Below are 25,000 nucleotides of genomic sequence, written 5' to 3' on the forward strand. Positions count from 1 at the left end.
TGTCTCCTGTCTCTCGCTCTCTCTCCTTTCGCTCTCTCTTGGAACTTCACTATCTCTCCTTCTCTCGCTCTCTCCGTCCCTCGCTCTCTTCGTCCCTCGCTCGCACCGTCCCTCGCTCTCTATTTCTGTCTCTCTCTTTTTCTCTGTCTCTCCCAGGGAACCAATGCATGCTTGGCATGGTTCCAATGTCACAATGATTTCCCCCGCCCCCAACCCCACTCACCTCACGCCCCAAACCCCCCCCCCCTCACCAACAGCCGCCCCCCCCAATCCTCCACCCAAGCCCTCCTCGCCCCAGGGGACGGCTGGCCACCTCCGGGCCCGAAAACCCACCTTTCCACCCAAGTCTTGTAGTTGGGGATGTCTTTGGCATAGAGGAGCTTGTTGGAGGGCGAGTCCTTGCCGAGGCGGTGTTCGGAGGTGGAGCACGAGTCCATGAAGGTCTGCGCCACGACCGAGAGGCAGGCGTCGGTGATACTGCTCTTGTGGATATCGAAGACAAACTGGGGATTCTTGATGACGTTCACCCAGAAACGCAACGGGAGGCTGGAGGGACCAGAACGGGGGGAGGAGGAGAGGGGTGGCGAGGAATAGACGAGAGGTTAGAATCCGGGGAGCGACCAAGGAATGGAGATTCTCACAAAGCAACAACAACTGGGATGAGGTTACAGTCCCACCTCGGGCCTAGTGTTTGTGGGCTTGGATGTCCAACAAGTGATATGTCAGATAAAGAGCACAGTAACAGCCAGTCTGCCAACCAGTCTTAATGCTCAACTTGATCCTCCCTCCATTTGTCCTCCAGAGATAGGGAGGGTTGTCGAGGCTGGAGGAATTTACACAGATAGGGAGGGTTGTAGGGGCTGGAGGAGGTTACAGGGATAGGGAGGGTTGTAGGGGCTGGAGGAGTTTACAGAGACAGGGAGGGTTGTAGGGGCTGGAGGAGGTTACAGAGATAGGGAGGGTTGTAGGGGCTGGAGGAGGTTACAGAGATAGGGAGGGATGTAGGTGCTGGAGGAGGTTACAGAGATAGGGAGGGTTGTAGGGGCTGGAGGAGGTTACAGAGATAGGGAGGGGTGTAGGGGCTGGAGGAGGTTGCAGAGATAGGGAGGGTTGTAGGGGCTGGAGGAGGTTACAGAGATAGGGAGGGATGTAGGTGCTGGAGGAGGTTACAGAGATAGGGAGGGTTGTAGGGGCTGGAGGAGGTTACATAGATAGGGAGGGGTGTAGGGGCTGGAGGAGGTTACAGAGATAGGGAGGGTTGTAGGGGCTGGAGGAGGTTACAGAGATAGGGAGGGTTGTCGGAGTGGAGGAGGTCTCGGATAGGGAGTCGGATTGGAGGAGGTATCAGGAATAGGGAGTCAGAGTGGAGGAGGTCTCGGGGATAGGGAGGGTAGTCGGAGTGGAGGAGGTCTCAGGGATAGGGAGGGTTTTCGGAGTGGAGGAGGTCTCAGGGATAGGGAGGGTTGTCGGAGTGGAGGAGGTCTCGGGGATAGGGAGTCGGAGTGGAGGAGGTCTCGGGGATAGGGAGGGTAGTCGGAGTGGAGGAGGTCTCGGGGATAGGGAGGGTTGTCGGAGTGGAGGAGGTCTCGGGGATAGGGAGGGTTGTCGGAGTGGAGGAGGTCTCAGGGATAGGGAGTGTAGTCGGAGTGGAGGAAGTCTCGGGGATAGGGAGGGTAGTCGGAGTGGAGGAGGTCTTGGGGATAGGGAGTCGGAGGGGGAGGGCTCAGGGATAGGGAGGGTTGTTGGAGTGGAGGAGGTCTCAGGGATAGGGAGGGTTGTCGGAGTGGAGGAGGTCTCGGGGATAGGGAGGGTAGTCGGAGTGGAGGAGGTCTTGGGATAGGGAGGGTTGTCGGAGTGGAGGAGGTCTCAGGGATAGGGAGGGTTGTCGGAGTGGAGGAGGTCTCAGGGATAGGGAGGGTAGTCGGAGTGGAGGAGGTCTCGGGGATAGGGAGGGTAGTCGGAGTGGAGGAGGTCTCAGGGATAGGGAGGGTAGTCGGAGTGGAGGAGGTCTCAGGGATAGGGAGGGTAGTCGGAGTGGAGGAGGTCTCAGGGATAGGGAGGGTAGTCGAGTGGAGGAGGTCTCGGGGATAGGGAGGGTAGTCGGAGTGGAGGAGTTCTCAGGGATAGGGAGGGTAGTCGGAGTGGAGGAGGTCTCAGGGATAGGGAGGGTAGTCGGAGTGGAGGAGGTCTCAGGGATAGGGAGGGTAGTCGGAGTGGAGGAGGTCTCGGGGATAGGGAGGGTAGTCGGAGTGGAGGAGGTCTCGGGGATAGGGAGGGTTGTCGGAGTGGAGGAGGTCTCGGGGATAGGGAGTGGGAGTGGAGGAGGTCTCAGGGATAGGGAGTTGGAGTGGAGGAGGTCTCGGGGATAGGGAGGGTAGTCGGAGTGGAGGAGGTCTCGGGGATAGGGAATGGGAGTGGAGGAGGTCTCAGGGATAGGGAGGGTTGTCGGAGTGGAGGAGGTCTCAGGGATAGGGAGGGTTGTCGGAGTGGAGGAGGTCTCAGGGATAGGGAGGGTTGTCGGTGGAGGAGGTCTCGGGGATAGGGAGGGTTGTCGGAGTGGAGGAGGTCTCGGGGATAGGGAGGGTAGTCGGAGTGGAGGAGGTCTCAGGGATAGGGAGGGTAGTCGGAGTGGAGGAGGTCTCGGGGATAGGGAGGGTAGTCGGAGTGGAGGAGGTCTCGGGGATAGGGAGGGTTGTCGGAGTGGAGGAGGTCTCGGGGATAGGGAGGGTTGTCGTAGTGGAGGAGGTCTCGGGGATAGGGAGTGGGAGTGGAGGAGGTCTCAGGGATAGGGAGTTGGAGTGGAGGAGGTCTCGGGGATAGGGAGGGTAGTCGGAGTGGAGGAGGTCTCGGGGATAGGGAATGGGAGTGGAGGAGGTCTCAGGGATAGGGAGTTGGAGTGGAGGAGGTCTCAGGGATAGGGAGGGTTGTCGGGGTGGAGGAGGTCTCAGGGATAGGGAGGGTTGTCGGAGTGGAGGAGGTCTCGGGGATAGGGAGGGTTGTCGGAGTGGAGGAGGTCTCGGGGATAGGGAGGGTTGTCGGAGTGGAGGAGGTCTCGGGGATAGGGAGGGTTGTCGGAGTGGAGGAGGTCTCGGGGATAGGGAGGGTTGTCAGAGGGGAGGAGGTCTCGAGGATAGGGAGGATTCTCACCAGTTGCTTTTCCATGTGTGTCTCACATCAGGATCTGTGATCAGCTGTTGGTCTGCCTGCTCGTCCAGGAAGTCGAACATGTATTTGATGGCGAGGGGCAGAGCACTGCCCCGGTGAGCCGTACTGAACACCGTCTCAAACAGATCGTCCAGAAACTTCTGCAGAGTACCCTGTGGCAACAGCAGAGACAGAGAGCTGGTTAGAGAGAGAGGGAGAGAGATAGAGGATACAGAGGAGGGGGAATGATAGGAGGAAGAGACACTGAGGATGGAGGGAGAGAGAGAGAAGCGAGAGTTGGTTGGTAAAAGGCGAGGGACGGATGGGAGGGAGAGAGCTAAGGAGAGAAAGTAGAGAAGAGGGAGACAACAAGAAAGAGAAGGGGAAGGAAAGGATGGGGAAAGAGGGATAAGGGGAAAAGAGCGGGGGAAAAAAAGGGGAGTCGGTCTGTGACGGAGAATGGGAGAGAGACAGAGGAGAAAACAAAAGTGTTAGATTGGAGGGGTTGGGAGAGGGCCATAAAGAGCGAGAGAGAGACAGAGCGAAAGAGAGGGAATGGGAAATACACAGAAAGAGTGAGAGAAAAAGAGAATGGTAGAAAATGGGAGAGAGAGAAAACAAAGGGGGTGGGAGAGGGACAGAAAGAGAGAAATTGAGAGAGACAGAAGGACAGATACAGAGAATGCAAGAGAAATACATAGAAAGAATGAGAAAGAAAGCAAGAGAGACAGAAGAGCGAGAGACAGAGAGAGAGAGAGGGACTAAGAAATAGAAGTGAGAGAGACGGAGAATGACAGAGCGTGAGAGTGAGAGACAGAGAGAGAGAGAAAGAGGCAGAAATAGGGATTAATAAATACAGAGAAAGAGATGGAGGATGACAGAGAGACAGAGCGAGAGAGAGAGAGAGACAGAGAGAGAGACAGCGAGAGAGAGAGAGAGACAGCGAGAGAGAGAGCAAGAGCAAGGGTGAAAGACAGCAAGAGAGACAGATTGAGAGACAGAGAGGAAGGGAGCGATTGGGAAAGAGGAAGGGAGCGATTGGGAGAGACAGAAAGGACTGATGGAGGGGCAGCACAATAGCATAGTGGTTAGCACAGTTGCTTCACAGCTTCAGGGTCCCAGGTTTGATTCCGGCTTGGGTCACTGTGTGTGCGTGGGTTTCCTCCGGGTGCTCCGGTTTCCTCCCACAGTCCAAAGATATGCAGGTTAGGTGGATTGGCCAGGCTAAATTGCCCTTAGTGTCCAAAATTGCCCTTGGTGTTGGGTGGGGTTACTGGGTTATCGGGATAGGGTGGGGGTGTGGGCTTGGGTAGGGTGCTCTTTCCAAGAGCCGGTGCAGACTCGATGGGCCGAATGGCCTCCTTCTGCACTGTAAATTCTATGAATGATAGAAATACAGAGAAATAGTGAGAGTGACAGAACGAGAGTGAGAGAGATAGCGAGAGAGAGGCAGAGACAGCAAGAGAGAGGGAGAGAAACAGAGACAGCAAGAGAGAGAGAGACAGAGAGAAAGACAGAGTGAGTGAGAGAGAGATGAGATGCGGAATATCTCCGTGATTTACAGGTACTCTAATGGATTAACATTTGATACCTTAGTGGCGAGCAGTCTGGTGAGATAAATCTCCGACACCATCTTACTGCCCCGGTCCCCCTCCTTCTGATCTGTGTGATCGTGGTTCCTGACCAGATGCCAGAGTTTGGTCCCTGTCTCCTGATCGGGAGTGATCATGGGGACCCGGGAACGCATACTGTCTGGGCTGCTGGCTGTCCGGAGCATGCTCTCTGCAAAACGGGAATGGCAGGGAGAGATCCTTGTTAAAGTTAGTCAGCCATTTATTCCCACTTCTCCCAATACCCCACACGCTCTCCCATATCCCACACCCTTCCCATGTCCCCTACACCCTCCCAATGTCTCCCACACCGTCACCATATCTCCCACACCCTCTCCCATATCCCACACCCTTCCCATGTCCCCCACACTCTTCCCATGTCCCCAATACCCTCATCATATCCCACACCATCTCCCACCCTACCTCGATATCTCCCACTCTCCCAATATCTCTCACCCTCTCGTAATATTCCCCACCATCTCCCAATATATTCTACTGTCCAATATCTTCCACCCTCTCCCCATATCCCTCAATCCCACCCTCACCCCGTACCCCTCAATCCCACCCTCTCCCCATATCCCTCAATCCCCTCTCCCCATATCCCTCAATCCCACCCTCTCCCGTATCCCTCAAACCCCACCCTCTCCCCATATCCCTCAATCCCCACCCTCTCCCCGTATCCCTCAATCCCACCCTCTCCCCGTATCCCTCAATCCCCTCTCCCCGTATCCCTCAATCCCACCCTCTCCCCGTATCCCTCAATCCCCTCTCCCCGTATCCCTCTATCCCACCCTCGCTCCGTATCCCTCAATCCCACCCTCTCCCCGTATCCCTCAAACCCACCCTCTCCCCGTACACCTCAATCCCACCCTCTCCCCGTATCCCTCACTCCCCACCCTCTCCCCGTATCCCTCAATCCCACCCTCTCCCCGTATCCCTCAATCCACCCTCTCCCCGTATCCCTCAATCCCACCCTCTCCCCGTATCCCTCTATCCCCACCCTCTCCCCGTATCCCTCAATCCCACCCTCTCCCCATATCCCTCAATCCCACCCTCTCCCCGTATCCCTCAATCCCACCCTCTCCCCGTATCCCTCAATCCCACCCTCTCCCCGTATCCCTCAATCCCACCCTCTCCCCGTATCCCTCAATCCCACCCTCTCCCCGTATCCCTCAATCCCCACCCTCCCCCCATATCCCTCAATCCCACCCTCTCCCCGTATCCCTCAATCCCACCCTCTCACCGTATCCCTCAATCCCACCCTCTCCCCGTCTCCCTCTATCCCCACCCTCTCCCCGTATCCCTCAATCCCACCCTCTCTCCGTATCCCTCACTCCCACCCTCTCCCCGTAACCCTCAATCCCACCCTCTCCCCGTATCCCTCAATCACCACCCTCTTCCCATATCCCTCAATCCACCCTCTCCCCATATCCCTCAATCCCACCCTCTCCCCGTATCCCTCAATCCCACCTTCTCCCCGTATCCCTCAATCCACACCCTCTCCCCGTATCCCTCAATTCCACCCTCTCCCCGTATCCCTCAATCCCCACCTCCCCGTATCCCTCAATCCACCCTCTCCCCGTATCCCTCAATCCCCACCTCCCCGTATCCCTCAATCCCACCCTCTCCCCGTATCCCTCAATTCCCTCTCCCCGTATCCCTCAATCCCCTCTCCCCGTATCCCTCAATCCCACCCTCCCCCGTATCCCTCTATCCCCACCCTCTCCCTGTATCCCTCAATCCCCACCTCCCCGTATCCCTCAATCCCACCCTCTCCCCGTATCCCTCAATCCCACCCTCTCCCCGTATCCCTCAATCTCCTCTCCCCGTATGCCTCAATCCCACCCTCTCTCCGTATCCCTCAATCCCACCCTATCCCCGTATCCCTCAATCCCCTCTCCCCGTATCCCTCAATCGCCACCCTCTCCCCGTATCCTCAATCCCACCCTCTCCCCGTATCCCTCAATCCCACCCTATCCCCGTATCCCTCAATCCCCTCTCCCCGTATCCCTCAATCGCCACCCTCTCCCCGTATCCCTCAATCCCCACCCTCTCCCCGTATCCCTCAATCCCCACCCCTCCCCGTATCCCTCAATCCCCACCCTCTCCCCGTATCCCTCAATCCCCACCCTCTCCCCGTATCCCTCAATCCAACCCTCTCCCCGTATCCCTCAATCCCACCCTATCCCCGTATCCCTCTATCCCACCCTCTCCCCGTATCCCTCAATCCCCACCCTCTCCCCGTATCCCTCAATCCCCACCCTCTCCCCGTATCCCTCAATCCCACCCTCTCCCCGTATCCCTCAATCCCACCCTCTCCCCGTATCCCTCAATTCCACCCTCTCCCCGTATCCCTCAATCCCACCCTCTCCCCGTATCCCACAATCCCCTCTCCCTGTATCCCTCAATCCCCACCCTCCCCCATATCCCTCAATCCCACCCTCTCCCCGTATCCCTCAATCCCACCCTCTCACCGTATCCCTCAATCCCACCCTCTCCCCGCCTCCCTCTATCCCCACCCTCTCCCCGTATCCCTCAATCCCACCCTCTCCCCGTATCCCTCACTCCCACCCTCTCCCTGTATCCCTCAATCCCCTCTCCCCGTATCCCTCAATCCCACCCTCTCCCCGTATCCCTCAATCACCACCCTCTTCCCATATCCCTCAATCCCACCCTCTCCCCATATCCCTCAATCCCACCCTCTCCCCGTATACCTCAATCCCACCTTCTCCCCGTATCCCTCAATCCACACCCTCTCCCCGTATCCCTCAATCCCACCCTCTCCCCGTATCCCTCAATCCCCACCTCCCCGTATCCCTCAATCCCACCCTCTCCCCGTATCCCTCAATCCCCACCCACCCGTATCCCTCAATCCCACCCTCTCCCCGTATCCCTCAATCCCCTCTCCCCGTATCCCTCAATCCCACCCTCTCCCCGTATCCCTCAATCCCCACCTCCCCGTATCCCTCAATCCCACCCTCTCCCCGTATCCCTCAATCCCCACCCTCTCCCCGTATCCCTCAATCCCACCCTCTTCCCGTATCCCTCAATCCCCACCCTCTCCCCGTATCCCTCAATCTCCTCTCCTCGTATCCCTCAATCCCCACCCTCTCCCCGTATCCCTCAATCCCACCCTCTCCCCGTATCCCTCAATCCCACCCTATCCCCGTATCCCTCAATCCCCTCTCCCCGTATCCCTCAATCGCCACCCTCTCCCCGTATCCCTCAATCTCCTCTCCCCGTATCCCTCAATCCCACCCTCTCCCCGTATCCCTCAATCCCACCCTATCCCCATATCCCTCAATCCCCTCTCCCCGTATCCCTCAATCGCCACCCTCTCCCCGTATCCCTCAATCCCACCCTCTCCCCGTATCCCTCAATCCCACCCTCTCCCCGTATCCCTCAATCCCACCCTCTCCCCGTATCCCTCAATCCCACCCTCTCCCCGTATCCCTCAATCCCACCCTCTCCCCGTATCCCTCAATCCCCACCCTCCCCGTATCCTCAATCCCCTCCCCGTATCCCTCAATCGCCACCCTCTCCCCGTATCCCTCAATCCCCACCCTCTCCCCGTACTCAATCCCACCCTCACCCCGTATCCCTCAATCCCACCCTCTCCCCGTATCCCTCAATCCCACCCTCTCCCCGTATTCCTCAATCTCCTCCCCGTATCCCTCAATCCCACCCTCTCCCCGTATCCCTCAATCCCACTCTATCCCCGTATCCCTCTATCCCCACCCTCTCCCCGTATCCCTCAATCCCCACCCTCTCCCCGTATCCCTCAATCCCCACCCTCTCCCAGTATCCCTCAATCCCCACCCTCTCCCCGTATCCCTCAATCCCACCCTCCCTCGTATCCCTCAATCCCACCCTCTCCCCGTATCCCTCAATCCCACCTTCTCCCCGTATCCCTCAATCCCACCTTCTCCCTGTATCCCTCAATCCCCACCCTCTCCCGTATCCCTCAATCCCCACCCTCTCCCGTATCCCTCAATCCCCACCCCTCCCCGTATCCCTCAATCCCCACCCTCTCCACGTATCCCTCAATCCCACCCTCTCCCCGTATCCCTCAATCCCCACCCTCTCCCCGTATCCCTCAATCCCACCCTCTCCCCGTATTCCTCAATCTCCTCTCCCCGTATCCCTCAATCCCACCCTCTCCCCGTATCCCTCAATCCCACTCTATCCCCGTATCCCTCTATCCCCACCCTCTCCCCGTATCCCTCAATCCCCACCCTCTCCCCGTATCCCTCAATCCCCACCCTCTCCCAGTATCCTCAATCCCCACCCTCTCCCCGTATCCCTCAATCCCACCCTCCCCCGTATCCCTCAATCCCACCCTCTCCCCGTATCCCTCAATCCCACCTTCTCCCCGTATCCCTCAATCCCACCTTCTCCCTGTATCCCTCAATCCCCACCCTCTCCCCGTATCCCTCAATCCCCACCCTCTCCCCGTATCCCTCAATCCCCACCCCTCCCCGTATCCCTCAATCCCCACCCTCTCCACGTATCCCTCAATCCCCACCCTCTCCCCGTATCCCTCAATCCCCACCCTCTCCCCGTATCCCTCAATCCCCTCTCCCCGTATCCCTCAATCCCCACCCTCTCCCCGTATCCCTCAATCCCCACCCTCTCCCCGTATCCCTCAATCCCACCCTCTCCCCGTATCCCTCAATCCCACCCTCTCCCCGTATCCCTCAATCCCACCCTTTCCCCATATCCCTCAATCCCACCCTCTCCCCATAACCCTCAATCCCACCCTTTCCCCATATCCCTCAATCCCCTCCTACTCCCCATATCCCTCAATCGGCACCTTCTCCTTCTCCCTCAGTCCTGTCCCTCCTTTTCCGGACCCAATTTGCGGGTGGGCTGAGACAGCAGTTTGCTCACCATAACGGCTCAGGGACCGAGTGAAGGTGAAGGAATTTGCGATGTTGTAGGCCGAGATCTGCTTGGGGACAAGAGCCACCGCTGAACCGTCCGTGACCTGTGGGTCCGAGTAATGCACAAATCAGCCAGGCCTCAGCACACGGATATTTAGCCAGGGGGTGCAGCGCGCGCACAAGACTCAAAACAAAAAGCCTGCTCTCCTGCACCCATCTCACCCTCGCGGTGCTCCCTCAGCACTGACCCTCCAACAGTGCAGTGCTCCCTCAGCACTGACCCTCCGACAGTACGGTGCTCTCTCAGCACTGACCCTCCGACAGTGCGGCACTCCCTCAGCACTGACCCTCCGACAGTGCGGTGCTCCCTCAGCACTGACCCTCCGACAGTGCGGTGCTCCCTCAGCACTGACCCTCCGACAGTGCGGTGCTCCCTCAGTACTGACCGTCCGGCACTCCCTCAGCACTGACCCTCCGACAGTGTGGCGCTCTCTTAGCACTGACCCTCCGACAGTGCGGCGCTCCCTCAGCACTGACCCTCCGACAGTGCGGCACTCCCTCAGCACTGACCCTCCGACAGTGCGGCGCTCCCTCAGCACTGACCCTCCGACAGTGCGACCCTCCCTCAGAACTGACCCACCGACACTGCGGTGCACCCTCAGATCTGACCCTCCAACAGCGCGGTGCTCCCTCAGTCTCGACACCGCGAGGGGGGGGTGGGGGGGGGGGGGGGGGGGGGGGAAGAGTGTCTGGCCTCTCTTGGATCCCCTTGCTCTCAAAGGCAAATAATTGCTTGCATTTGCTGTCTCTCGTGTGACTGAAGTGAGAATCCATTTCCCAAATCACAAACTAGATTGATGGGACTTTCATTGACTCAGTGTTACCATGGAATACAGGACAAAAGGCAGGATGTTTAGAGTTTAATCTCAAATTAGCTGTGATCTGATAGAAGGGTGGAACAGACATGAGGGGCTAAATGGCTGAATGTTCCTGTGTAACAGGCTCAAGAGTTGGACTGAGTGGGCCTTCTCCTGTTCCTGTGTAACAGGCTCGAGAGGGGCTGAATGGCCCTCCTCCTGTTCCTGTGTAACAGGCTGGAGAGGGGCTGAATGGGCCTCCTCCTGTTCCTGTGTAACAGGCTGGAGAGGGGCTGAATGGGCCTCCTCCTGTTCCTGTGTAACAGGCTGGAGAGGGGCTGAATGGGCCTCCTCCTGTTCCTGTGTAACAGGCTCGAGAGGGGCTGAATGGCCTCCTGTTCCTGTGTAACAGGCTGGAGAGGGGATGAATGGGCCTCCCCCTGTTCCTGTGTAACAGGCTGGAGAGGGGCTGAATGGGCCTCCTGTTCCTGTGTAACAGGCTGGAGAGGGGCTGAATGGGCCTCCCCCTGTTCCTGTGTAACAGGCTGGAGAAGGCACTCCCCCTGTTGGACGCACCTGGTAATGTGACAATGTGTTCAGTCGCTTCCAGTCGTACTCGATCTTGGTCGTGACGTCCTCATCCTGGAGGATCAGGCGGGATCCTCGACTCTGCCTCCACTCTGCTCAAGCAGAAAGACAGAACATTGAACAATCGGCAATCAACACCACAACCCCTTCAGCAAATGGCCAACTCAAAGCAGCTGATGCACTATCGATTACTACAAAGACGAGAGTAGAGAATAATCAAGGCTTTATTGAGCTGAGATGTGTGGCCTCCAATAGCTGGAACCTGAATGGCTGCAGCTCGGTGTGCACACACATTTATACACCGTCTACTGGGCGGAGCCAGCAGGCAGGGATTTACCCCTGTATCTCTAGTCCAGGAGCCTTACCGTACTACATCTAATATACAGTTACTACATCTAATATAGTTACTACATCTAATATACAGTTACTACATCTAATATACAGTTAGTGGTGACTACCACAGCAGCATCCTCCATTCTCATAGCCCACCAGGAAACTGCGCCCTCGCCCATGTGGGCTTTCCCACATGTACTTCGTTCACCAGGTGTGACTGTGTGTGTGTGTGTGTGTATGAGGATATGTATGATTGAGAGTGTGTGTATGTGTGAGGGAATGCTGTGCCTCAGTGAGCTTGTGTGCCTGTGAGTGTGTGTGTGTGTAAATGTGTGAGTAAGTCTGTGTCTGTGTGAATGAGTCTGTGTAAATATGTGAGTGTGTGTGTCTGTGAGAGTGTATATGTGTGAGTAACTGTGTGAGAGCGTGTGTGTTAATGTGTGAGTGTTAGTGTGTTTATGAGCATGTCACAGTGTGTCAAAGTGTATTGTGCAAGTGTGCATGTGTGTGCATCAGTGAGTATGAGTGAGTGTGCAAGCGGGGGGGTGTGCATGTGTGTGAATGACATGAGTGTGTGTGCACGACAGTAGTGTGTATGAGCATGTGACTGTGTGTGTGTGACAGAGTGTGTGAGTGATTGTGAAAGTGAGTATGTGTGTGAGTGAGTGTGTGAATGTGTGTGAGTTTGTGTGTGGCAGAGTGTGTGACAGTGTGTGAGTGAGAGTGTGTGTGTGTGTTTGTGTATGTGTGTGCCAATGTGAGTACGTGCACGTGTGTGTGAGTGTGTGCATGCGGTGGCAGTGTGACAGTGTGTGAGTATGTGTGTGAGAGTATGAATGTGTGTATGTAAGAGTTTGTATGTGTGTGAGAGCGTGTGTGATCATTTGTGAGTGAGAGTGTTAGTGTGTGTGTGTGTGTGTGAGTGTGTGAGTATGAGTGTGTAGTGAGTGTCTGTAAATGTGTGTGTGAGCATGGTGTGTGAGAGTGTTAGTGTGTGTGTCTGTGTGTAATAATAATAATCTTTATTGTCACAAGTAGGTTTACATTAACACTGCAATGAAGTTACTGTAAGAATCCCCTAGTCGCCACATTCCGGCGCCTGTTCGGGTACACAGAGGGAGAATTCAGAATGTCCAATTCGCCTAACAGCACGTCTTTCGGGACTTGTGGGAGTAAACCGGAGCACCCAGAGGAAACCCACGCAGACACGGGGAGAACGTGCAGACTCCGCACAGATAGTGATCCAAGCCGGGAATCGAACCTGGGACCTCGGCGCGTGAGGCAGCTGTGCTAACCACTGTGCTACTGTGCCGCTCATAAGTGTGTCAGAGTGTGAGAGTAAGTGAGTATGTGTGTGTGTGTGATTGAGTATGAGTGTGTGTGTGTGTGTTTGTGTGCGGTGGTGTTATTTGTGCGAGTGTTAGTGTGAGTGCATGACTGTGTGAGTGTGTATGTGTGTGACTGTGTGTGGAGTCTATGTGTGTCTGAGAATGTGTGTGTGAGTGTCTGTGTGTGAGTGAGTGTATGAGTATGAGTGTGTACTGAGTGTCTGTAAATGTGTGTGTGAGCATGTGTGTGCAAGACTGTTAGTGTGTGTGTGAGCGTGTGACTGTGTTTGTGTGAGCGTGAATATGGAGTGTGTTTGAGTCTGTGTGTGAGTGAGTTTGTTTCTGTGGGTGTGTGTGTGTGTGTGAGAGAGTGGGCATGAAAGTGTGTGAAAGAGTGTGTGTGTGCGAGTGTTCGTGTGTGTGTGATCGTGTGACTGTGTGTATGAATGGGTATGTGTGTCTGAGAGTGCGAGTGTGTCTGAGAGTGTGTGTGTAAACATGTATGAGCATGTGTGTGAGTGTGACTGCGTGTGTATTTGTGTGTGTGTGAACGTGTGTGTGTCAGTGTGAGCATGTACTCACATTGTGTGTGTGTACGCGAGTGTGAGTGAGTGTATGTGTGAGTGAGTGAGCATGTGTGCGTAAAGCAGCTGAAATCTGTGTGATGCCAGTTCCCCACGTACCTAGATCCATGTCCTCTGCTTTGGGACGCTGGGAGTAGGGAACCCCTTTGTAGATGGCATCAAGCAGCTTGTCCTTGACCTGGGTGATGGTGTCGCAGTTCAGCACCTTGACAGGAATCTGAGTAGAATTCTCGTTCTCATTCTCAGGGCAGACACAGGTCAGGGTCTACAGAGACACAGGGGAACAGTAAGGCACAAACTGAACCTTGCGATTCCCTCACGCCTTTCACCACCTCTGAACATCCCAAAGCCCGAGGAGACTAAGACAGATGGAATCTTAAATAAAAAAAAACATTTGCAATGCAGGGGCAAGTTTAGCGTGGCCAATCCGCCTAACCTGCACATCTTTGGGTTGTGGGGGTGAGAGCCACGCAGACACGGGGAGAAGGTGCAAACTCCACACGGACCGTGACTCGGGGCCGGGATCGAACCCGAGTCCTCAGCACAGTGAGGCAGCAGTGCTAACCACTGCGCCGTCCTGACATAATCTTACACTGAAGGCCAGGTCATACAGGGAACATTTCCTCACGGAAGTGTGGAGGCTCCCTGCAAGAGTCTACATGTTTGCACAATTAATTATTTAAAACTGGAGGGACATCAATCTTTGCTCGGCAAGGGTATTCTTGGAGTCCAGCATGCCCCCAGAATGAAGCGAGCGGATGGAGTAAAGATATATTCTAGCCAGGAGCCCATTGAATGGCAGAACAGACTCGAGAGGGGATGAATGGCCTCCTCCTGTCCCTGCGTAACAGGCTTGAGAGGGGCTGAATGGTCCTCCTCCTGTTCCTGTGTAACAGGCTGGAGGGTGGCTGACTGGGCCTCCTCCTGTTCCTGTGTAACAGACTCAAAAGGGGCTGAATGGGGCCCCCTCCTGTTCCTGTGTAACAGGCTCAAGAGGGGCTGAATGGGGCCTCCTCCTGTTCCCGTGTAACCGGCTCTAGAGGGGCTGAATGGGCCTCCTCCTGTTCCTGTGTAACAGGCTCAAGACGGGCTGAATGGGGCCTCCTCCTGTTCCCGTGTAGCCGGCTCTAGAGGGGCTTAATGGGTCTCCTCCTGTTCCTGTGTAACAGTCCCGAGAGGGGCTGAATTGGGCCTCCTCCTGTTCCTGTGTAACAGGCTCAAGAGGGGCTGAATGGGGCCTCCTCCTGTTCCCGTGTAACCGGCTCTAGAGGGGCTGAATGGGCCTCCTCCTGTTCCTGCGTACCAGGTTCGAGAGGGGCTGAATAGGGCCTCCTCCTGTTCCTGTGTAACAGGCCCGAGAGGGGCTGAATGGGGCCTCCTCCTGTTCCTGTGTAACAGGCTCGAGCGGGGCTGAATGGGGCCTCCTCCTGTTCCTGTGTAACAGGCTCGAGAGGGGCTGAATGGGATCTCCTCCTGTACCTGCGCTTACAAGGGAGGCTTTGGAAAGACTCACCAGCATTTTGTAGTCGATCTGCTGACGGATCAGCTTGTCCTCACTGAGTGAATATCGCGCCTCCCCGGTGATGGAATCAATTGGCCCCTTCTCCATCTGTTGTTTGATGGCGCAGTACAGCATAAAGAGCGGCTCCCCCACGCACTCCTACATCAGGAAATGGGGAGACGAAACAATAACATCAGTCAAGCCTCCACTGGAGTACCGTGTCCAACTTTCGGGGCCTCACACATTAGGAAGGATGTTGAGGCCTCAGGGAGAGGGTGCAGAGGGAGATTTACCCAGAATGCTTCTGAGGGATGAGGGGGGCTTCAGTTCATGTAGAGAGAGAGACTGGGAGAAGCTGGGATTGTTCTCCTTGGAGCAGAGAAGGTTAAGGGGGAGATTTAATCGAGGCGTTCACAATCATAAGGGAATTTTGATCGAGCGAATGAAGAGAAATAGTTACTGAAGGGGAGTGAGTTAAAGAATTGGCGAAAGGAGCGACGGAGACACGGGGAGAAACGTTCTCCCTCAGCGAGTGGTTAGGATCTGGAAGGTGCTGCCTGAGAGCGGGGAGGAGGCAGATTCAATCGAGGCTTCCCAAACGGGGAATCGGATCCTAATCTGAGACGGGAGAATGGTCTGGGGCGGTGTGGCTGCGAGGTGCGCAGCAGGATCAACAGGCGCAGCGGAGAACTAGGCACGGTCCTCGGGATGGGACTGGAGCCGAAGGACCGGGAAAAGGAACGGGTGTCATCCCAAGTCGGACGTGGACTGCTATCATTGCGGGAGAGTCCACCCCCAGGAGAGCTGCCATGTTCGGGAGTTGGTGCTTCCGAGGCAACCAAAGGGTGCAAATTCACGCGCGATGAAAAGCGTGTCAATTCTGATGAATGTAGGAATTTCAGAGATATATTTTATTATGTGAATTACTGAAATAGGGCGAATGGAATTTTGTTTATAGAAAGGTTCCCCGGGGAGTAGATAAAGAGAGATGTTGTGTTTAGCCTTAGTCAGATGGTCTAAGTTGGGGAGTTGGGGACATAGAGCTGATGTAGTTAATGGGAGGAGCCAGGAGCTGAAGCAGTCTGGTGTGGAGTTTTCAGTTTAGTTTTTTGGCTGGTGGGCGAGCTGAGAATCAGTTTCTGAAGAAATCGAGCCAGAGATTCGGCATTACCCTGACAGGGTGTCGGGTCTCTCTCGTAAAGCAGTCTCAGAAGATCTCTATGTAACGTTTGCCAAGTAATCCTGTGTTTGCTACCTCTGGTTAAAAAATGGATTGTGACCTAAGATGGGTTTTGCTTGATTGGAGATAAAAAGATAGCAGTTAGGAGTTGACAGGTATCATGTTATTGTTCAACGGGTAACTATTTCTTGAACAATGTTAAAGTTATTTTAATCCTGTGTTATTTTAATATACCATAACCCTATGTGTGCGTAGGATTGTTGTCTTACAAAATTAAGTTAAATATTGGGGTTTCTGTCGGGTAGCCTAGCAACTGTTGGTCTGGTCTGGGATCGTAATACAATGCAAAAAAAACAGCAGCAGCAGCAGCAGTCCACAGCCCCACTGAACATAGTGGAGGAGAGCTCTGAAGACGTGTGTGCAATGTGCAGTCCCGTTGAATAAGACGACCCCAACTGAAATTGTCATCAGGGTTAGCGGCAAACCCCTCAAAATGGAAGTGGACACCGGAGCTTCGGTGACTGGGATAGGAGAGCAGATCTTCAAATATCTTTGTGTGGAAACTCGTCCTTTAAGTTTGAAGAGTGCGCGGGGGGGGGGGGGGGGGGGGGTGCAAACCACGTTCATATGTTTTGGTCCTGTCCAAAGCTGGAGGATTACTGGAAGGAGAATTTTAGGGTAATTTCTAAAGTGGTGCACATGAAACTGGGCCCGGGCCCTCGGGAGGCCATATTCGGGGTGTCGGACCAGCCGGGGTTGGAAACGGGCGCGGAGGCAGATGTTGTAGCCTTCGCCTCGTTGATCGCCCGAAGGCGGATCCTATTAACGTGGAGATCAACCTCTCCACCCTGTGCCCTGGCGTGGCGGGGGCTGGAATTCTTGATGCTTGAGAAGGTCAAATTTGAACTGAGGGGAAGGATGGAGGGGTTCTGCAATTCATGTGCGTTATTCATTGTGCATGAGAATTGGATCACATCGAAAATTAGGGGGTTTGGGGGCTGGGAGGGTTGGGGGGGGGAGGGGGACTGTATGTGTTAATGGTGATTATGGGTGATTCCTGATTCCTTTTTGTTATTTGTTTATGTTAACATGGAGTCTAATGTTTGGGGGTTTGGTGAGAGGATGGATCGTTCCTATTGATATGGGCATTGACATTGCATTTGTTACTGATTATTGTTGGGCGTAAATTTGAGAGAAAATGTGAAAAAGGAGAATAAAAATATTTTTCAAAAAAAAGTTTGAAGAGTGTGATAGTCAAGCTTTCCACGGACACCGTGAAGACTTTGAAGAGGCTCCTAACCACCAACACACCAGGGGCATACAAAGGGCAGGAGGCCAATCTGCCCTTGGTTGTCATGGAGGGGCACAGACTCAGCCTGATGGGAAGAGACTGGTGACAGAAGATTGGACTCAATTGGCTGGAAATCTTCAAAATATCCAGCGTGGTCCTCCAAGACGTTCTGAGGAGGTAAGAGAATGTTTATCACAAGGGACTGGGCTGGATCAAAATCTTCAAAGCCAAAATCTGTGTCAATTTGGATTCAACGCACAATTTCGTCAGAGACAGACCAGTGCCATACGCACTGCCTCAGAAGGTTGTGTCCTGGGAGTATCCCTTCAAGTATGTCTCGTCTTATCACATGGCTTCAGTGATGTCATTGTGTGGGTGGAGCTGGGCTGTGGCCCTGAGTTTTTACTTTCGCTTCGAGTTTGACCTGGTTTTGTGCAGCACAGGCTGGAAAGACGTCTCTCGATCTTCAGTTTCAAAGCTGTTTCTAGATCACTTGAAAACTTAAATGTGCAAACTGTTTTCTGGAGGGAATTGAAACCTGCTGTTCTTGAAAGGAAACGGGTGTAACCATACCAAGTCTGAAAGATAGTAAGAGTGCCCTGTGTTTGGCCACACCTTTGAAAAGGGGTTTTCTGGTTTATGGAATCTTGTTGTTAAATTGGAACAGTTAAAGGGGGGAAATGTATTAAACATAGATTACTGTAGCTGTGTGGGGTATTTATGTTTGTAGTTTATAAAAAGGCTTACTGTGTGTGTTCATAAAAATGTTAACTAAATTTGTAGAATAAAGCTTGTTTTTTTAAAATTTAGAGTACCCAATTCATTTTTTCCAATTAAGGGGCAATTTAGCCTGGCCAATCCACCTACCCTGCACATCTTTGGGTTGTGGGGCGAAACCCACGCAAACACGGGGAGAATGTGCAAACTCCACACGGACAGTAATCCAGAGCCGGGACCGAACCTGGGACCTCAGCGCTGTGAGGCAGCAGTGTTAACCCACTACGCCACCGTGCTGCCCTATGAAGCTTGTTTTTGATTAAAAGTGCTTAAAGCCTGAAAGGGAGGCACTTGTGTTCATCATAACCAAAATTGATAAACAGTTATAAGTCAGGTGAACGCCATGATATACTTGGGAGTTGTCTAAGCCCTGGCCCACGCAGTTGATCAGAAGGAAGAAGAGGAAGCAAAGAGGTGGCGAGGAGGGAGTGGGATGAATTGCTGTGCGAGAGGAGGCTCCTACCTTCAGGAATCGGTACAGCAGGAATGTGAACCAGTTTGTCAACATCTTCTCAGCCACTGACTCTGTCCTGGAAAAAATACAACACAGAACGGTGAGAAACGCGACATCATCATGGAGAATTCTGGAAGAGTCTGACAGGGTCGGTGCAAAGAGAACATTTCCGTTTCAATGGAAAGCTCCCTCCTCTCCGATTCATGAGGTCATGGGTTCAGGTCTAAGCACAGGATTTCAGCACAGTAAACAGAATACTGAGGGAGCGCCGCCCTGTCGGAGGGTCAGTGCCGAAGGAGCTCCGCACTATCAGAGATTCGGTACTGAGAGAGCGTCACTCTGTCGGATGGTCAGTGCTGAGGGAGCTCCGCCCTGTCGGAGGGTCAGTGCTGAGGGAGCGCCGCACTGTTGGAGGGTCAGTGCTGAGGGAGCGCCGCACTGTCGGAGGGTCAGTGCTGAAGGAACTCCGCACTATCAGAGACTCGGTACTGAGAGAGCGTCACTCTGTCGGATGGTCAGTGCTGAGGGAGTGCCGCACTGTCGGAGGGTCAGTGCTGAGGGAGTGCCGCACTGTCGGAGGTTCGGTGCTGAGGGAGCTCCGCACTGTCGGAGGGTCAGCGCTGAGGGAGCGGCGCACTGTCGGAGGGTCAGTGCTGAGGGAGCGCCGCACTGTCGGAGGGTCAATGCTGAGGGAGCGCCGCCCTGTCGGAGGGTCAGTGCTGAGGGAGCACCGCACTGTCGGAGGGTCAGTGCTGAGGGAGCGCCGCACAGTCAGAGGGTCAGTGCTGAGGGAGCGTCGCACTGTCGGAGGGTCAGTGCTGAGGGAGACCGAACTGTCGAAGAGTCAGTATTGAGAGGATGCCGCACTGTCGGAGGTTTGCAATGCTAAATTCATAACCGCCCCCCCCACCCCAACCAATGCGACATCTTAGGTGAAAACGATGCTCAGAGGCTTCACAAACAGTGGAGGCCAGCCTGACCTCCGCAGCAGCAGCTTGGGATGATTCTTGTTCTCCAGGTTCTTCTCAATCAGGTCAGACAGCAGCTGCTTGAGCACCACGGTGGCGTACTGCATCTTCCCCTGGAGCGCCGTCATCACCAGCGAGGCCACGTTGCCCCGGTCGCGCATCGAGAAACTGCGCTGGGCCTCCAGCGTGCGCACGAATGTCAGGAGGAAAACCTTGTTGTTCAGCAGCTGCCCAAAGATCCTCAGCGCCTTCTCCACGTTAGCCGGAGCCTGCGGCAGGAGGAGCGGCGGGGGAGAGAGAGAGGAGAGGGAGAGAGAGCGGGAGAGAGAGAGGAGAGGGAGAGAGAGCGGGAGAGAGAGAGAGAGGAAGTCAGCAGAACCGTCCAATTAAAATACCCCTTGGAAGTTTCAAGCCCCACCCAAGTGTCTAGTGTTCCATTCCTCAGGCGGCCAGTCCCACTACAGTGTTTGATGGGGACAGTGTAGAGGGAGCTTTACTCTGTATCTAAGCCCGTGCTGTACCTGTCCTGGGAGTGTTTGATGGGGACAGTGCAGAGGGAGCTTTACTCTGTATCTAACCCCGTGCTGTACCTGTCCTGGGAGTGTTTGATGGGGACAGTGTAGTGGGAGCTTAACTCTGTATCTAACCCCATGCTGTACCTGTCCTGGGAGTGTTTGATGGGGACAGTGTAGAGGGAGCTTTACTCTGTATCGAACCCCGTGCTGTAACTGTCCTGGGAGTGTTTGATGGGGATAGTGTAGAGGGAGCTTAACTCTGTATCTAACTCCGTGCTGTACCTGTCCTGGGAGTGTTTGATGGGGACAGTGTAGAGGGAGCTTTACTCTGTATCTAACCCCGTTCTGTACCTGTCCTGGGAATGTTTGATAGGGACAGTGTAAAGGGAGCTTTACTCTGTATCTAACCCCGTGCTGTACCTGCCCTGGGAGTGTTTGATGGGGACAGTGTAGAGGGAGCTTAACTCTGTATCTAACTCCGTGCTGTACCTATCCTGGGAGTGTTTGAAGGGGACAGGGTAGAGGGAGCTTTACTCTGTATCTAACCCCGTGTTGTACCTGCCCTGGGAGTGCTTGATGGGGACAGTGTAGAGGAAGCTTTACTCTGTATCTAACCCCGTGCTGTACCTGCCCTGGGAGTGTTTGATGGGGACAGTATAGAGGGACCTTTACTCTGGATCTAACTCCGTGCTGTACCTGTCCTGGGAGTGTTTGAAGGGGACAGGGTAGAGGGAGCTTTACTCTGTATCTAACCCCGTGCTGTACCTGTCCTGGGAGTGTTTGATGGGGACAGTGTAGAGGGAGCTTTACTCTGTATCTAACCCCGTGCTGTACCTGCCCTGGGAGTGTTTGATGGGGACAGTGTAGAGGGAGCTTTACTCTGTATCTAACTCCGTGCTGTACCTGTCCTGGGAGTGTTTGAAGGGGACAGGGTAGAGGGAGCTTTACTCTGTATCTAACCCCGTGCTGTACCTGTCCTGGGAGTGTTTGATCGGGACAGTGTAGAGGGAGCTTTACTCTGTATCTAACCCCGTGCTGTACCTGTCCTGGGAGTGTTTGATCGGGACAGTGTAGAGGGAGCTTTACTCTGTATCTAACCCCGTGCTGTACCTGTCCTGGGAGTGTTTGATGGGGACAGTGTAGAGGGAGCTTTACTCTGTATCTAACCCCGTGCTGTACCTGTCCTGGGAGTGTTTGTCAGGAACTGGTCACTTCCCTCCCTCACTGACCACTCCCTCTGTCCCCCCCTCCCCACCCTGCTTGCGCTCTGACTCCGGGAACGCCTCCTTACGTCGAGCTCTTTGAGCACTGGGTGGTCCTCGATCCCGGGGAAGAGAACGCGGATGGCGTAGGTCTTGTAGTCCAGGAAGGGGATGCCCACCGCGTCCAGCTCATTGGTCAGTTCGTGGATGTCCGTCTGCAGCTCGGCAAAGGCTGAAATAAACCAAAAAGCAACCCCCGACCTGTTAATCGCATCGAACAACAAGCTCCATCCCCCGAGATAATCCCTCTCCACCCAACCCGCTAACTCTCCACCCCAATCGTGACCATTCAGGGGCACCAGCACTGCAGGCCCAGGTGTAGGCCCAGCAGGTGGCCCAGGAGAGGCCCAGAAGGAGGCCCTGGACTGGGCCCAGGAGTAGGCCCATCAACCAGGTGCTAGCCTCTTTGAAACAGCGTTTGATAAGGTTCCCCACCGTCGGCTATTGCAGAAAATACGGAGGCTGGGGATTGAGGGTGATTTAGAGATGTGGATCAGAAATTGGCTAGTTGAAAGAAGACAGAGAGTGGTAGTTGATGGGAAATGTTCAGAATGGAGTTCAGTTACGAGTGGCGTACCACAAGGATCTGTTCTGGGGCCGTTGCTGTTTGTCATTTTTATAAATGACCTAGAGGAGGGCGCAGAAGGATGGGTGAGTAAATTTGCAGACGACACTAAAGTCGGTGGAGTTGTAGACAGTGCGGAAGGATGTTGCAGGTTACAGAGGGACATAGATAAGCTGCAGAGCTGGGCTGATAGGTGGCAAATGGAGTTTAATGTGGAGAAGTGTGAGGTGATTCACTTTGGAAAGAATAACAGAAATGCGGAATATTTGGCTAATGGTAAAATTCTTGGTAGTGTGGATGAGCAGAGGGATCTCGGTGTCCATGTACATAGATCCCTGAAAGTTGCCACCCAGGTTGATAGGGTTGTGAAGAAGGCCTATGGTGTGTTGGCCTTTATTGGTAGAGGGATTGAGTTCCGGAGCCATGAGGTCATGTTGCAGTTGTACAAAACTCTAGTACGGCCGCATTTGGAGTATTGCGTACAGTTCTGGTCGCCTCATTATAGGAAGGACGTGGAAGCTTTGGAACGGGTGCAGAGAAGATTTACCAGGATGTTGCCTGGTATGGAGGGAAAATCTTATGAGGAAAGGCTGATGGACTTGAGGTTGTTTTCGTTAGAGAGAAGAAGGTTAAGAGGTGACTTAATAGAGGCATACAAAATGATCAGAGGGTTAGATAGGGTGGACAGCGAGAGCCTTCTCCCGCGGATGGAGGTGGCTAGCACGAGGGGACATAGCCTTAAATTGAGGGGTAATAGATATAGGACAGAGGTCAGAGGTGGGTTTTTTACGCGAAGAGTGGTGAGGCCGTGGAATGCCCTACCTGCAACAGTAGTGAACACGCCAACATTGAGGGCATTTAAAAATTTATTGGATAAGCATATGGATGATAAGGGCATAGTGTAGGTTAGATGGCCTTTAGATTTTTTCCATGTCGGTGCAACATCGAGGGCCGAAGGGCCTGTACTGCGCTGTATCGTTCTATGTTCTATGTTCTATTTAGGCACAAACTCATTCCACATGAGGGTCAGTGCTGAGGTAGCGCCGCACTGTCGGAGGGTCAGTGCTGAGGGAGCGCTGCACTGTTTAGGGTCAGTGCTGAGGGAGCACCGCACTGTCGGAGGGTCAATGCTGAGGAAGCGCAGCACTGTCGGAGGGTTAGTGCTGAGGGAGCCGCACTGTCAGAGGGTCAGTGCTGAGGGAGCACCGCACTGTCGGAGGGTCAGTGCTGAGGGAGCGCCGCACTGTCAGAGGGTCAGGGCTGAGGGAGCGCCGCACTGTCGGAGGTCAGTGCTGAGGGAGCACCGCACTGTCGGAGGGTCAATGCTGAGGAAGCGCAGCACTGTCGGAGGGTCAGTGCTGAGGGAGCGCCGCACTGTCAGAGGGTCAGGGCTGAGGGAGCGCTGCACTGTTGGAGGGTCAGTGCCGAGGGAGCGCCGCACTGTCGGAGGGTTAGTGCTGAGGGAGCGCTGCACTGTCAGAGGGTCAGTGCTGAGGGAGCGGCGCACTGTCGGAGGGTCAGTGCTGAGGGAGCGCCGCACTGTCAGAGGGTCAGTGCTGAGGGAGCGCCGCACTGTCAGAGGGTCAGTGCTGAGGGAGCGGCGCACTGTCGGAGGGTCAGTGCTGAGGGAGCGCCGCACTGTCAGAGGGTCAGTGCTGAGGGAGCGCCGCACTGTTGGAGGTTCAATGAAATGAAATGAAAATCACTTATTGTCACGAGTAGGCTTCAATTAAGTTACTGTGAAAAGCCCCTAGTCGCCACATTCCGGCGCCTGTTCGGGGAGGCTGTTACGGGAATCGAACCGTGCTGCTGGCCTGCCTTGGTCTGCTTTCAAAGCCAGCGATTTAGCCCAGTGTGATAAACAGGAGTGCCGCACTGTCGGAGGATCAGTGCTCTGGGAGCGCAACACTGTCAGAGGGTCGATGTTGAGGGAGTGCCTCACTGTCGAAGGGTCACTGCTGAGGGGGTGCTGCACTGTTAGAGGGTCCATGATTCAGGATGAGATGTTAAACACGAGGCTCTGCCCCCAATAGTCTTCCCTCTCAAGTGGATGTAAAAGATTTCATGATCGCTTCTGGATGAAGAGTGGGGGGGGGGGGGGTTTGAGAAGGAGTGGGTGGGTGCGGTCAGGCTGGGGGGGTGGGGGAAGGCAGGGATTCTCCTTGGTGTCCTGGGGCCCCAATAGTTACCCTTCAACCAGCATCACTGAAAAAAGAGATGATCTGGGTCATGTCTGTGCGCAGCACGGTAGCATTGTGGATAGCACAATCGCTTCAGAGCTCCAGGGTCCCAGGTTCGATTCCGGCTTGGGTCACTGTCTGTGCGGAGTCTGCACATCCTCCCCGTGTGTGCGTGGGTTTCCTCCGGGTGCTCCGGTTTCCTCCCACAGTCCAACGATGTGCAGGCTAGGTGGATTGGCCATGATAAATTGCCCTTAGTGTCCAAAATTGCCCTTAGTGTTGGGTGGGGTTACTGAGTTATGGGGATAGGGTGGAGGTGTTCACATTGTGTAGGGGGTAGGGTGCTCTTTCCAAGAGCCGGCGCAGACTCAATGGGCCGAATGGCCTCCTTCTGCACTATAAATTCAATGTAAAAAAAATTTTTTTTTTAATATCTCAGGTTGGCTGTTTCTGGGATCTTGCTGTGCATGAAGCCCCGATTCCGACAGTGCGGAAGTGACCACACTTTAAAAATAAAAAGCAAACCCCTTCCTTGACTGAGAGAGGCTTTGGGACATTCTGGGCTAGGGTAAGGCACTGGGGGGGGGAGGGGGGGCCTCCTGTTCCCTTTTTCCACCCCTCACCTTCCTTGCACTCCAGGGCCACTCTGGACTCCAGGTTGTCCATCTGCAGCTGCAGTCTCTTCAGGGTGCGGTCTGCGTCGCGTGTCTTGCGTTTGTAGGCGATGAGCACCATGACGATGGCCATCATCAGCAGCCCTCCCCCGATCCCGATCCCCACAATGGCCGTCACGCTCAGCGCGCTGTCCGTGTAGATCTGCAAGGTGCCCGGCGAGTACTCCAGCCCTCCCACTCTGATCTGAGAGAGGCACAGGGAAAAAGGTCAACAAGGTTCCACCACAGGGACACACGACATCAAAGCTGATCCAATTAGCGCAGCTTCAAAAGGCTTCCCCACCACCACCTCCGGCCTCCAGGCTT

At 54.6% G+C, this 25,000-nt stretch overlaps 1 protein-coding gene across 1 annotated transcript in view; it reads right to left on the reverse strand.

Annotated features, from left to right (window-relative positions):
• Positions 1–25,000, reverse strand: part of LOC119955904 (plexin A3-like) — a 51,789-nt gene that overhangs the window by 17,082 nt on the left and 9,707 nt on the right. The window contains exons 6-16 of the mRNA XM_038782562.1: positions 24,644–24,878; positions 21,305–21,447; positions 19,511–19,767; positions 18,540–18,606; positions 14,841–14,987; positions 13,427–13,592; positions 11,071–11,174; positions 9,645–9,741; positions 4,736–4,926; positions 3,148–3,317; positions 334–546 (exon numbers count right to left, since the gene is read on the reverse strand). Coding sequence (XP_038638490.1) covers positions 334–546; positions 3,148–3,317; positions 4,736–4,926; positions 9,645–9,741; positions 11,071–11,174; positions 13,427–13,592; positions 14,841–14,987; positions 18,540–18,606; positions 19,511–19,767; positions 21,305–21,447; positions 24,644–24,878 — 1,790 coding nt within the window. The remainder of the gene's footprint in view (positions 1–333; positions 547–3,147; positions 3,318–4,735; positions 4,927–9,644; positions 9,742–11,070; positions 11,175–13,426; positions 13,593–14,840; positions 14,988–18,539; positions 18,607–19,510; positions 19,768–21,304; positions 21,448–24,643; positions 24,879–25,000) is intronic.

The sequence above is a fragment of the Scyliorhinus canicula genome, chromosome 21, assembly GCF_902713615.1.
Source record: "Scyliorhinus canicula chromosome 21, sScyCan1.1, whole genome shotgun sequence".
Classification (NCBI taxonomy): Eukaryota; Metazoa; Chordata; class Chondrichthyes; order Carcharhiniformes; family Scyliorhinidae; genus Scyliorhinus; species Scyliorhinus canicula.